Raw genomic sequence first — 14,331 nt, forward strand, 5'->3', positions numbered from 1 at the left:
AATACCTGTACTATGATTTCTTTCATCTCATAAAATGAACAAGCCATCTTATAAATGTGAAAATGAAAGAAGATAGGAAAGCTCTAGATTCTTCTTTTTCTGTACTGAGGATTGAACCCAATCCAGACTAAGCACAAGGTTTTCCACAGGAGTACTTGCCCAGTGCTATCCTGTCATTCTAAGTTTCATACACACACACACACACACACACACACACACACACACACACACACAACAGTTTAATGTTTTTTCATTAAGTCAAAGAATAAACAGTAGGTCAATGACAAAATTGTGCATCTGTTTCATGTGAGACCATCCTTATATGTAACTCTAATTTGACTGAAATAAAATTTAACCAAACATAAAATTAAAAATCATATTTACATCAGGAAGTAATAAAATCTTTTGGACAGAAGAAAGACACATAGGTTTACACATGAATGCACAATCACATAGTTTACATAACTCAAAAATACTATATTATCACCCAATTGTGGAAATCATATTCTGTAAGCTATTCAGTAACTGGTATACATGTTTAAAAATGTTAAGAAATTTATTTTGAAAGTTACATTAGGCTTCCCTAAGGGTAAATAAAACACAAAAGTACAGCTCTTTGCAGAGGAAAACATTCTATATTCAAAACAATTATAGCTGGTTGATAAAGTTTTCAAATTTTTAAAAAATATGTACTTTTTAGGTTTTTTTTTTTTTAAGGTGGACACAATACCTTTCTTTTATTTTTATGTGGTACTGAGGGTCAAACCCATTGCCTCACACATGCCAGGCTAGCGTGCTTTGACTTGAGCCACATCCCCAACCATCAAAGTTTTCAAATATTAATAATAAGTTAAAATCAAGGCAAAAGACCTAAAAACAAATCAATATGTTTAAATATTTTCATTATATTTAATGCCTAAGAATATTTCACACATTAGAGTGTAACACACCTGTAATCCCAGCAACTCAGGAGACTGAGGCAAGAGGATCACAAGTTCAAGGACAGCCTCAGCAACCCAGCAAGGCCCACAGTAAAAATATTTAATTATTTACATTCTTTCTTATTACCTTCATTAGGAACCTCTCACGCTGCTTCCTCCTCCTCATTCTAAGTATAAGTTGATGATGTATTTTTCTGTAGGCTCCTTATTGAAATGGATGTTATTAGATACAGAGCAGAATTATATAAAATAAGCCTGGAACATTCTGTTGTAACAGAAGCTGAGAAACACTATCAGGGTGTAACAAAAGAATTCACAAGACATACATACATAAATTCACAAGCCAGCTTGAAGGGATTTCTGTAGACCAAGGATAGGAAAATTACAACAATCTGAATCATTTTAAAATTTAGTGGAAGAGGGACTTGGGTTGTGGCTCAAGTGGTAGAGCGCTCGCCTAGCACATGTGAGACACATGTTAGTTCCTCAGCACCACATAAAAATAAAGGTATTGTGTCCATCTACACCAAAATAAATAAATAAATAAATAAATAAATATTTTTAAAAAATACTGGAAAGATGAGGATGTAGTTCAGAGGTACAGGGCTTGACTACTATGTGCAGGTAAGTCCTGTGTTTGATACCTGGTAGCACAAACACACACACACACACACACACACACACACACACACACACACAAATTGTGTGTGTGAGTTGACCTAATTTGTGCATCAAAAATAAATGTCAAAAAACTTGTGAGATCAAAGTGACATTAAATTTTAAAAAACTGACCACAATGGAAGACACTTAGCAGGCACACTTTTCAGAGAAGAATGACAGGGGACATAGTGCAGTCTATAGTGTAGAAGAGCAATTAATTGCCTATCATGAGTGAAGCCCTGACCTGAATTCAATCCCAACACCACAAACAATCAATTAGACTTAACTCTAAATAATAGTTTTTTCTGCTCCATAAAGAAAGGACGAAAGCGGAAAAAGCAAGAGAGACAGCAAGCTTAAAATGAGAGGCCTGACTGACATATTATTAATTAAACAAAATGTGTGACTTTCTGCGTGGTACTGAAGATCTAATGCAGGCCCTCAAAATGTTAGGAAAGGATTCTATCAGTGAATTCATACTGATTCAATAAACTGAATAATAGAATTATGGTATCACTGGCTTTTTTCACATTTGTTTTCTTTCTTGTTTGTTGTTATTGTATGGTAGTAACAAAAATCCTTAATGGGAATGATGATGAATAACTGACTACAAATACAAAGAGGCTGAAGTAAGATTCTAACTTTTAGTGATACATACTGATGAATATGGATAATGTATGATTTCTTCAGTATGCTCAAAACAATCTAGGAGAGCCTCATGCAGTGGTGCAGGCCTCTAATCCTAGTAACGTGGAAGGCTTAAGTAGGAAGATCACAAGTTTGAACACTTCAGCAACTTGACAAGACCCTAAGCAACTTAGACACTTTCTCAAGATGTAAAATAGCTGGCCCAGGCATGTAATGTGAATGGCAAGTGAGGCTGAAACAGGAGGACCTTGAGTTCAAAGCTAGCCTCAGCAACAGTAGGCACTAAGCAACTCAGTGAGACCCTGTCCTCTAAACAAAATACAAAATAGGGCTAGGGATGGGGCTCAGTGGTTAAGTGTGCCTGGATTTAATTCCCAGTATTAAAAAATAGACAAACAAAATGACCCCCCAAAGCAGAGATAGGTCACGTTTTTGTTAATTTTCAGTTTGAATACTCATGTAAAAATATATTCGGAATCTAAGACTTAACTCTTAAACAAAGTATAATAATAAAGATGAGACTCAGTAAAGTCTAGTAAATTATCAAAAGTTTATCTTCTCAGAATGCCTTTGACCTAAGAAGGAAGTAAAGATAAAGGACAGGAAAAATATGGTGAAAGAGAAATTGCCAACCATGTGTCAATGAAGTTTGTACACAGAAGAAAATTTGGTCCCACAGGGCTCACCTGGGAGCGGCACCAATGAAGTTTTACTGTTCTTTGCCAGGGCAGAGTTATTCTTCCGCTTGACTCGAGGCATTTGCTTCTTCTCCACTACCCTAATCTTGCGCTCAAGAACTTCGGTCATCATTGCTGCCCTCTTCTTCCCGGATCGAGGAACAGGCTGAGTAAAACGTGTTCTTTTTTTGCAAGTTGGTTGAAGGAACTGAATGGCTCCAGATTTGACCTTGGCTTCCATCCCTTCTCTGGACCCAAACTCATCAGTGTCGGCAAGTTTATACAAAGGCAGGACATGGAGCTGCTCATCCTCAGGAATAACACCCAGGGTGCGGTTATCTTCTCGGGTTAAAGTACATACCTATTAGGAGGAAAAGAAGTGGGAAATACAAGCTGTACATCTTCATCATATATATTATTACCTGTTTTTTAAAAGTTTATTTTTCAGTTGTAGTTATTTATTTATTTAAAATATTTATTTTTTAGTTCTCAGCGGACACAACGTCTTTGTTTGTATGTGGTGCTGAGGGTCGAACCTGGGCCGCACACATGCCAGGTGAGCACGCTACCACTTGAGCCATATCCCCAGCCCTATTTTTTATTTTTAAATGGTGCTGAGGAACCCATAGCCTCCTACATGGTAGGCGAGTGCCATACCGCTGAGCCAAAACCCCAGCCCCTATTATTACCTTCTTTTTGAGGCAAATATGAAAGAAATCTGCAGTACCCTTTTTACTTTCAATTAGTTGTTGCTGGCATATTAATTTTGGTATTTTCTATCAAGACAATCAACTTGGTTTAATTCTACCAATTAATCAGTTGTCTGTAAGCTGTTCAGGTATAATCTAATTGAATTCTATAAGTAAATTATTATATTGCAAAAATAATTATATATTCGATATTCTTCCTATTCAAACTTCTTGTTGAATTCAATCTCATTTCATTACTTACATTGAGAAATGGTTATTGAATTGTGTTCAATTGACCTATCACAGTGACACATGCCTGTAATCCCAGATACTCAGGAGGCTGAGACAGGAGATCACAAGTTCAAAGACAGCCTCAGTTACTTAGTGAAGTACTAAGCAACAAAGTGAGACCTTGTATCAACATTTTAAAAAAAAAAAAAAAAGCCTGAGGGATGCAAGACAAAAAGAGAAATTACCTTGCTTAACATTATGAGTAGTAGTTTGAATAACATTGAATTGTTGCATTAAAGACTCAACAAATCATGCCCTCTCACCTCCCAGCAAAAATATCCAATGAAATATAAAATGCAAACCTGTAAACGTTTATTTAGTTATTTTAGTAAAGGAATTAAACTCAAGGAGCTTAACCTCTGAGCCACATCCCAGGGCTTTGTACATTATATTAATTTATTTATTTGTGGGAACTGGGGATTGAACTCAGGGGAACATGTCCATTGAGGCGCATCACCAGCCCTATTTTGTAATTTATGCCTTACTGGTATTGAGGCTGGCTTTGAATTCATGTTCCTCCTGCCTCAGCGACTGGAACCCCTGGGATTTAGAGGCATGCACCACTACATCTGGCCATGTCTGGGGCTGGCTTGATGATCCTCCTGCCAATGATGTTCCTAGTCATCTCCATGAGATTACAGGTGTGTATCACTGCACCCAGCTCAAACGTATTTATTCACGGTCAGTTCTATAAGTTTTTAGAAACATAATAAGTTCAATAAATATCACCTATTTATATACTGACAACTAATAGCACATACAACATGACTTGTGACAATAATCACATGTAAGAACTGCAGCCTAGGCATATAGGTACATACTACGGTGCTTCCATTATTCATGTTGTGTATGTCTCTGTGGGAATGGGCACAGAAATCTAGGCAAGCAGTGACCCCAGAGAAAGGACGACCTTCCTTATAACCAAGTCGACATTCTTGGGCAACATGTTCATATTCCACCTAGAAGAAAAAAAAAAGAAAAACTGAAGAGACAGAAAAAATCACATTTAATAAGAAACAAAAATCATTACATAACAAAGTGCTTAACATCAATGGCATGTAGAGTAAACTGAGAAAAAGGTTAAGTGTGAGGCCAGCCTCAGTACTAGAGAACTTCTGGTTTCAACTGCTAGTAATACAAAATAAAAAACAAAAATTATAATAAAATTATGGCGAGGGAAAAAGGACTTTTGGTACTGGGGTGTAGTAACTCAGTGGCAAAGTACTTGTTTAGCATGCATGAAGCCCTTGGTTAAGTTGCCAGCACCACATTTAAAAGAAGGAAGTTGGGCTGTGATTATGGCTCAGCGGTAGAGCACTCGCCTAGCACATGTGAAGCCCTAGGTTCGATCCTCAGCACCACATAAAAATAATACAACTAAAACTTAAATTAAAAAAAAGGAAGTAAAAATTACTGAGCATAGTAGCACAAGCCGTTAATCCCAACAACTCTGGAGGATTAGGGAGAAGGATTCTACGTGTGAAGCCAGCCTCAGCAATTTAGCAAGACTGACTTAAAACAAACAAAAAGGAGCTAGATTGGTAAAAGAGTGCTCCTGGGTTCAAATACCTTTCTAAAAATAAATAAAACTTCAAAAACATAACAAACAAGAAAAGAAACACTTGCAGTCATATTTAAAATACATGCATTTTTCATGTTCCTTTCTTTTTTGGTTCTGGGAACTGAACCCAGGGGCACTTCACTACTGAGCCACATTCCCAACCCTTTCTTGTATTTTATTTAGAGACAGGGTCTGAAAAAGATACTTAGGGCCTCAAAATTGCAGAGGCTGGTGTCATTTGAAGTCAAAAACATTGATTTCAATGAACTTCCATTTATCCATTTTGGATTGTTCAACACTAACGTATAAAAAGATAGTAATGCCCAGCCCATTAAATTAATTTATTCATTTAAAACAAATAAGTTCTTTTCGAATGGGCATAGAAACCAGGGGCACTTTACCACTGTGCTTTTAAGACAGGGTCTCACTAAATTCACTCAATTACTGAGGCTGACATTAAACACGAGATCATCCTGACTCAGCATCACAAACTGCTGGGATTACAAATGTTCGAAACCTCGCTGGCTCTGGGATTATGGATTTGAAGCACTGTACCCAGCATTTGGTTTTGTATGTTTTGTGTTGCTGAGTAATGAGATCAGGACGTCAGTGCTTGGCAAGTATGATAAACTGAGCTATACTCAACGCTCTTTTTAAAATTTTGTTTTGAGATAGGGTTTGCTAAATTGCTAAGGCTGGCATAAAACTTGCACTGTCTGGCCTTAGCTTCCTGAGGCTTCTTCTTTAACTGAACTCCTAGAATGGAAAGAGTTAAAAATCAAAGTATCAACAAAAACTCTACTAGATCCTTGTAAAACTAGTCCACACCTAAACGTATACATATATATCTATGTGTACATACATGGACACACCCCCTAATAAGTACTTTGTTATAATTTGAACCATGTGTAAGAACAATGTAAAATGTTTCAAAACATACCTGGTTTTTGTAAGCTTCAGGAACCATCTGCTTATACAATGGAGCTAATTTTGTAGCCAATCCCTGTAAAATACCTTCAAAGAATTGTTCCTATAGGAAAAGACAGTCCATATAGGTTATTTTATGACATTTACAAGAATTTAATGTATTAAATTCTATGATAAATAATTGCTAATGGATGCCTAATGGACATTTCATCTTCATCCTGATAAAATAGCTATCACAGACAAGAGTTTTTCTTTTTCTTTCTTTTTTTTTATCTTTTGAAACTTGCTAATTTGTGGCCTTGAATTTGTGATCCTTCTACCTCAGCCTTCCAAATTGCTAGGATTAAAGACGTGGCACTGTGCACAGTTTTTTATTTATAGTAACGAAAAGGAAAATTATTTGCAGTTGTAATACCTTAATAGCATACTTGGAAATAAAAATTTAAAATCTAAATAGTGTTAAAGAGCTAAGAATGGTGGTATAGGCCTGTAATTCCAGACACTCAGGAGGCTGAAGGAAGAGGATCATAAGTTTTAGGCCACAGAAACTCTGAGATACCCAGTCTAAAAATACAAATTTAAAAAGGGGTGAAAGTATAGCTGCGTTACAGAACCCCTGGGTTCGGTTCCCAGTACCACAAAAAGCAAGCTAACAAACAAAAAATTCATTAAAAAATGTTGCTACAAATGAGAATCATACTTTATATATATTTAATACTACTGGACACTTGATACAATCGGAGATTCTTGCTGGCATGGGGTATGTTGAAGAACAGAATGCAAACCAGCACAATTCGATGAATTTCTATATAATAGAGAAGGATGAGGAGGAGCAACATATCAAAAACATGTATAGTATATATTGGATCCTGGGTTACTAGTTTCAAATATAATAAATTTGTCTTAAAAGTAAAACTTCACATTTCAAAGAAACTGGCTGAGAGGTAGAGTGCTTGACAAAAACAAGGCAAGGTTTTCAGTTTAATTTCCATCAAAGAAAGGAAAAAGAAAAGGAATCAAAAAATACCCCAAAACACTTGACAAGGCCTGATATACGTGTGTGTGTGTTTGTGTGTGTGTGTTTAAAGAATAGCAAAGTGGGTTGGGGTTGTGGCTCAGGGGTAGAGCACTTGCCTAGCATGTGGGAGGCATGGGTTTGTTTTCCATTACGACATAAAATGCCTGAGGATAAAAGATAATTAGGTAAAACTGAGTAACTAGTTGTCTAAAACCAATATTGCCTCTTCTTCACCATAATGACTATAAATTTAGATAGATTTGATAGGAATATGAGGACCATGAGCACCACATTAAGCATCTGGACTCACTGATTAGAGACGTGGGAAGTTTAAAAAGGAAAATCAATGACAGGAGCATCTACTAAAAGTGCTGCTGCTACTGATGGTATGAAGAATGAAGCAGGGAGGGGAGACACTGAAAATCAGAAGACTTCAAAGACCAGTTAATGTGTTCCAGAAATGATTCTATTACATTTGAAGTTGGAGACTTGTCAAATGTGACTTCTATCACATCTAAGGAAGTCAGTTTAAAGGAGATTGAGATAAAGGATGAAGGAAGAACTTGACAAGGTTGAGGCAACGGCTTCATGTGAGAGCTGGGATACAGATGCCATAAATATAGTCAAAACACCTTCATGTGGTCAAGTTCTCCTCTAACATGCTTTAAATTATTGCAGAAAACAAAGCTACCCAATATAGAGGTAGGAAGTCAATTCTGTAGATTGACATGACTCAATCCGGGCAACTATGAAGCATGAGAAATGACATTCATTTCCCTACTGATTTATGTTTATTCTTTCATTTATTTTTTAAAATATTATGTTTTATTTATAGTTGGACACAATTCCTTTATATTATTTTTATGTGGTGCTGAGGATCAAACCCAGAGTCCCATGGGAGGCGAACACTATTCCACTTAGCCACAACCCCAGCCCCAATCCTTATATTATATACAAGAAATAAATGCATGTAGGTTGCACTTCTAGATTGCGCTCTTCATGTGTTTATACCCACTGGAAAATTCATTTGTGACTTCATTTATTTGGTCTATTGTTGAGGATTCTGACATTGTTTTATTGGTAACGTCCTTCTGCTCTTCTTACTCCACGTTTGATCTCTAGGATTATCATACTTTAAATTGATGACTTTTATAACTATCACCTAGACCTCCTCTTCAGCTGTCACCACTTAAGATTTCCCTTAGGGACTGCAAACCTCTCCTGCCCAAATTGAATTCATTATCTGCCTTCTACCAATCCTAGTCTTAGTGTGTTCCATGAAGGAAGAACATCAGAATCCAACTTTTTTTGTTTTTAATATTTATCTTTTAGTTGTAATTGGACACAATACCTTTATTCCATTCATTCCTTTTTATGTGGTGCTGAACATCGAACCCAGGGTCCCATATGTGCTACTTGAGCGCTCTCCGGCTGACCCACAACCCAGCCCACAATCGAGTTCTTATAACCTCTGCAAACCAACCACGGCACCTGTGTCACAGTCATATTCCAAGCCACCATTAATCCCTGTTCTGGATTTTTCTCATAGATTGGTAGCCCAGGTTCCTAAACCCTTTCAAGGCTAATTGCAGTCAAATTATTCAAAAAGCATCAAGGGAGGACTCATTAAGGAACAAGTGTAATTACACAAAACTCCTCCTTAAAATCCTTCTATGATCTTACAGAATTCTTGAGGTGGCATATAAGGTTGCCACCTGCACCTCATGCTGCCTTGTCTGCTGAGATTCAGACATATTGGCCATGAGCAATGCTTCTTCCTATCAGCACTGTATAAATTTTATTCATTAATAAAAACAAAAAAGATGTCACAACTATTAATTACATAGTGATATCTATAATTGTTGTAGTATGAAATTTCACCATAAATATTAATATATTTATATACTAAGATACTTACATAATATTTATTTTTATTTTTTAAATTTTTATGTGGTGCTGAGGATCAAACCCAGGGCCTAGCACATGCTAGGCGAGCGCTCTACCCCTGAGCCCCAGCCCCAGCCCCTTACATAATATTTAAAAGCAAAAACTTACTTAGAGGACAGATGGACATCAAATTATAGGGTGTTGTTATCTATGAGCATAGTACATGTTCATTTTTAGGTATTTCATATAAACTTCAGTAAAGTTTTATAGTTTTCTACCTTTTGTTCGACTTTTGTGTCCGACTAGTTCCAACTCTTTTGTTTTTTATATATTTTGATTTTTGCAGGAAGATAGGGTACTGGGTATTGAATCCCAGAGGGTTCTATCTCTGGGCTACAACAACAGCCCTTTTTATTTTGAGAGAGGGTCTTGTCATGTTCTCAAATTTGGCCTCAATCTTGCCATGCTCCTTCCTGCCCTTATTTCCTCAGCTTCTGGGTTTGCAGGTGTGCTCCCACACACTTGCCACTTGGTAGACTAATGACTTTAAAACTCCTTTTGTCAATTTTCTTGCCTCTTTGGGGGGGTAGGATGAACTGAGGACAAAATCTATACACATGCTACCTCTGAGCTATATTCCAGTCAGTAACCCCTGTCTTTTTCAACCAAGGGTCCTTTACCACTTAGCCACATCTCCAGTTAACCCCCCAGTTTGAGATAGCGAAGTTTCTGAGGACTGATGAGGTGTGACCGGGTCACAGCCTTTTTTATTTATTCTTCATTGTGTGACAGATTCTCCCTAAATCGCCCAGGCTGGTGGCGAGCTCTCCATTTGGAGCCTTAGCCTCAGTGTCAGGGTAGTGATTTTTCTTAAACTCTTTTGCTAAAGTTTTGAAAGAAAGATTTTCTTTTAAAATGTATTTTTCTCTCACAACTAGTAAAAATATCAATTTTATTCAATTTGTTGAAATTTTTAAATACATATTTTTCTCAAATATGGTTTTCTCACAAAACTTAGAGCTTTGTTTTCCAAGCTTGGAGAATTACTTATTGGTGGGAGAAGAAATCAATTTAGCAAACAAACTAACATTTTATAAAGAAATGAAATTCACTAAAAACACTGCAATACATATAGAGGATTCTTACAACAATGTTGATATGCCTTTTTCTTTTGAACACAATATTTCATTTATTTATCTTTATGTAGTGCTGAGTATTGAACCCAGTACCTCACTCATGCTAGACAAGCAAATGCGCTACACTGAGCTACAACCCCAGCTGGATATAAAAGACTTTTAGAAATATTTTAACATTGGTCTTTGATAATGTCTTAATTTTTTGGTTTTTCCCACACTATAATTTTTTATTTCTGTAAATGTATATGTATAGTGGTCATAATATATACTACTTTTTTACTTTTGGTCACTGCTGAACATGGAGAAATCACCTATCTTCAAGTTAATTAATACATAAGTCCTCTTCACTCAAACAACACAAAAATATTGCCACGCTTAGTCCCCACTGAGCCACATGGCACCCGTTTCCCACCTCCACCAAGTTGATATGAATTTGTACTTATACTAATAGGTACTCAACTTATTTAAACTTAATTGTAAATTTTACTAATTTCTTTGCTCACCATGGCCTTGTGTTCCGGACAGACTCGTTCCGGTTTCTTAAGTCTTCTTCTTGCATTACGTCCTTTAGTAATTCTGTCATAGAGGTTCTGTGGGTAGTTAAACTTTCTGAGTCTTTGAAATGTTGGCAAATGGTAAATGGTTTTTTCTACCAAAAGTGTAACATTCTAGGTTCATCTGTCAATAGTTTCCACGAGGGTTGAGGCGCAGGAGGAAGGAGCCAAAAATAATTTATATGGGTCGACACGTAATATCTTTACCTAATTTCTTTGAACTTTTTTTTTTCTTGTACCTGGGATGAAGCCCAAACACAGGGCCACATCACAACACCTATTTTGTGTTTTATTTAGAAGCAGAGTCTCACTGAGTAGCGAAGTGCCTTGCTAAGGTGCAGAGGTTGGCTTTAAACTTTGGATCCTCCTGTCTTAGCCTCCTGAATTACAGGAATTATATATAGGCCTGTGCTACCATAGCAGGATACTTTTAATTATTTACTTAAACATATTTAGTATTTCATTACTACTTTTTATTTCTTGACATATTTTCTTGGTGGTTCTGGAAATCAAATTCAGAGGTACTGTAACACAACTACCTTTTGTAAATTTTATTTTTGAAACAGGGTCTTACAAAATTCCAAAGAGTAGCATAAAACTTCCTACGCTTCTACCTCCAAGTAGGCATGAGCTACCACACTTGATTTCATTACTACTTTTTAATATGTAGTTTTAAAAACATATGTACATATTTGGTATTTCAAAAATGTTAAAGGAATACATTTATATACACGCTAAGTAATTGAAAAGGGAAGAGGACACTTACATGTCTGGGAGAGCTGGGATCAATTCTAAACCTTCTGGGGTTTGGGCTTCTACCAAATTTACATCCATTGAAATACATGCTCCATGAACAGCCATAAGAGTATGAAGCTCCACAAGTCTGTGGGTTAGTTCCTTGACATATACAGTTACGACTGCAAGAGGGTAATTGTAAGTGAGTTGAAAGGTAAACCAGGATAATACCTGAGACAGAATATTTGAGAGTCATATAACTATAAAAGTATAAATGGATAACAGATCAGTTTCCAAATTTATCTATTTAAAAACTAAACTCTTTCTTTCTTTCTTTTTTTGTTTGGGTGTGTGGTGCTGGGGATCCAACCCAGGGCCTATGCATTGTAAGCATGCTCCCTACCAACTGAGTTACATCCTAGTCTTTAAAAAGCAAACATTAAAAAAAATATACTTTTAGTTGTAGATGGACACAATACTTTTTGTTTATTTATGTATTTTTATGTGTGCTAAGGATCAAACCCAGTATCTCATATGTCTAAGAAAAACACTCTATTACTGACCCACAACTCCAACCCTGAAAACTAAACTTTTAAATAAAATGTTTCTCTTTAAGATTACAACCCCCCACTGCCCCATTCCTTTGAGCCATTTTATTTTGAGACAGTCTTCCTAAGTTGTCTCAGGCTCCAGTCTCTCACATTTTAGACATGTACAACTTCATGCAGCAATTTTGAGGGTATTTCTGAAGACATAAACGTTATTATTATTATTATTTAATCTTTATTGTGTTCATTTATTTTTATGTGGTGCTGAGGATCAAATCCAATGCCTCACGTGTGCAAGGCAAGCATTCTGCCACTGAGCCACCACCTCAGACCCATATATATTATTAAAGATGTAAAAGCAAGTAAATAGTGTACATTCTTTAGGAGATTCTAAATTTGTGTAATGCTTAAAACATGACGTAGAATATATGTATGACTTATGTAATGATCAAAAAATACAAAAAGTGAAAAAACATAAAAATTATTTTTAAAGTCAAGGAAAATAATGTGGAAATTCAGATTAAAATTATGCTTTGGTGTGAAGTCAGGAAAATCACATAACATTCCTTATAATGAAGAAAATGAAGATCAATTAATGTAACCACTTTGAAGCCAGGTGCGGTAGCTCACACCTGTAATCACAGCAGCTTGGGAGGTTGTCAGGGGGGATCCCAAGTTCAAAGCCAGCCTCAGCAATTCAGCTAGACCTGACTGAACATAAAATAATATCAACAAGGGTTGGGAATGTGGCTCAGTGCTTGAGTGTCCCTAAGTTCAATTCCCAGTAAGAACAAGAACAACAACAAAAAATCAAAAAGTAAAAAACTTTGAGGGGGGAAAAAAAACAGGACTCAGAAATATGGCAACTTCCTATAGAGGTAGAAGATGTATTTTGGAGGGTTTGGAGATCCATTAATAGTACAATAATTGATAAAGAAAAAAAATGAGTTGCAAATTTAGATCCAAGGGTTAAATTAAATTTGAAATTGTAGAAGGAAATTAAAGGTGCCAAACAAATAGAAAAATAATTTACAAAATTACATAGGGAAGAGAGAAAAATATAAATTAACATACTCTCAATGATTATTTCAAACCAAAGACGTAAGAAATGTGACAAATTGTGACTTAGAGCTGTAAGTTAACCTCTCCAAAAATTGAATAAACTGACTTCAGATAGATTATAATATTAAATGTGGCATATAATATAACTACCAATACTTCCAAAACTGATGTGAATCTGAAGGAAACTCTCTGAACAATCAAAATTTCACCAGGACTTAACAAAATTAAACTTTCCCCTTTAATGATTTCATTGCCCTAAACAACAAAAACTGAAATAAAAGCTCTTTGAACTCTAAAAAACAAAATAATAAAACACATTGAATTTTAGGTAAAGGAAAGTGACTATAATGCACCTTTTCAAGAAAAGGGTATGTGAATGAGAGTATATAATATTTTCTAAAAGGTAATTTTCATGAAATAATTTAATACTAGAAGTGTAACTGTTATATATATCAACATAATAAAATAATTAACCTTATCTTATGTAAGGATTGGGAAGAAAATGATGTAAAATTTCATTTACATTTTGTTTAATGACATTTCTTTTAAGGAAACTTATGTGGAAAAGTTTAAAACATTATTAAGGGAAACTATATTGAATGAATAGAAAATTCATGCTGTTGAATAAGACTCAATATTATGAAGATGCCAGTTATATCATTAGATTATTAAAAGTATACAAAGTTTTATATTTTAAAATAAAATTTTATATATGGAAGCAAAAAGAAAAAAGAAAATCTTACAGATGACGTTGTGGCTCACTGGTAAGAGAACTTGCCCAGCGAGTGTGAGGCACTGGGTTTGACACTCAGCACAACATTAATAAACACACATAATCACATATATTATACTAAAAAAGAAAAGAAAATCTTACAGAGTAGCAAGAATGTGAGTCAATCCTATCAAATATTAAAATAAAAAATAGGGCTGTGGATACAGAAACCTGGGGTTTGATTTCCAGCACTACATAATAAAACAGCAAGGAAACAAAAATGGC

The 14,331-nt window shown here is 35.6% G+C and overlaps 1 protein-coding gene and 1 long non-coding RNA gene across 7 annotated transcripts in view; one reads left to right on the forward strand and one right to left on the reverse strand.

The window, feature by feature from the left end:
• Positions 1–14,331, forward strand: part of LOC120885341 (uncharacterized) — a 52,356-nt gene that overhangs the window by 26,885 nt on the left and 11,140 nt on the right. Inside the window, exon 4 of the long non-coding RNA XR_005727902.2 lies at positions 2,976–3,482. This is a non-coding gene — a long non-coding RNA (uncharacterized LOC120885341). The remainder of the gene's footprint in view (positions 1–2,975; positions 3,483–14,331) is intronic.
• The window catches only part of Tet1 (tet methylcytosine dioxygenase 1), a 137,324-nt gene that overhangs the window by 22,376 nt on the left and 100,617 nt on the right, over positions 1–14,331 (reverse strand). For 5 of the 6 annotated variants that reach the window (XM_078041215.1, XM_078041206.1, XM_078041218.1 and 2 more), the window contains 5 exons: positions 11,756–11,906; positions 10,939–11,025; positions 6,408–6,497; positions 4,720–4,865; positions 2,936–3,279 (listed from right to left, as the gene is read on the reverse strand). In XM_078041215.1, the coding sequence (XP_077897341.1) occupies positions 2,936–3,279; positions 4,720–4,865; positions 6,408–6,497; positions 10,939–11,025; positions 11,756–11,906 (818 nt within the window). The remainder of the gene's footprint in view (positions 1–2,935; positions 3,280–4,719; positions 4,866–6,407; positions 6,498–10,938; positions 11,026–11,755; positions 11,907–14,331) is intronic. The other variant, XM_078041210.1, reaches the window with a different exon arrangement.

The sequence above is a fragment of the Ictidomys tridecemlineatus genome, chromosome 1 (genome assembly GCF_052094955.1).
Source record: "Ictidomys tridecemlineatus isolate mIctTri1 chromosome 1, mIctTri1.hap1, whole genome shotgun sequence".
NCBI classification, from domain to species: Eukaryota; Metazoa; Chordata; class Mammalia; order Rodentia; family Sciuridae; genus Ictidomys; species Ictidomys tridecemlineatus.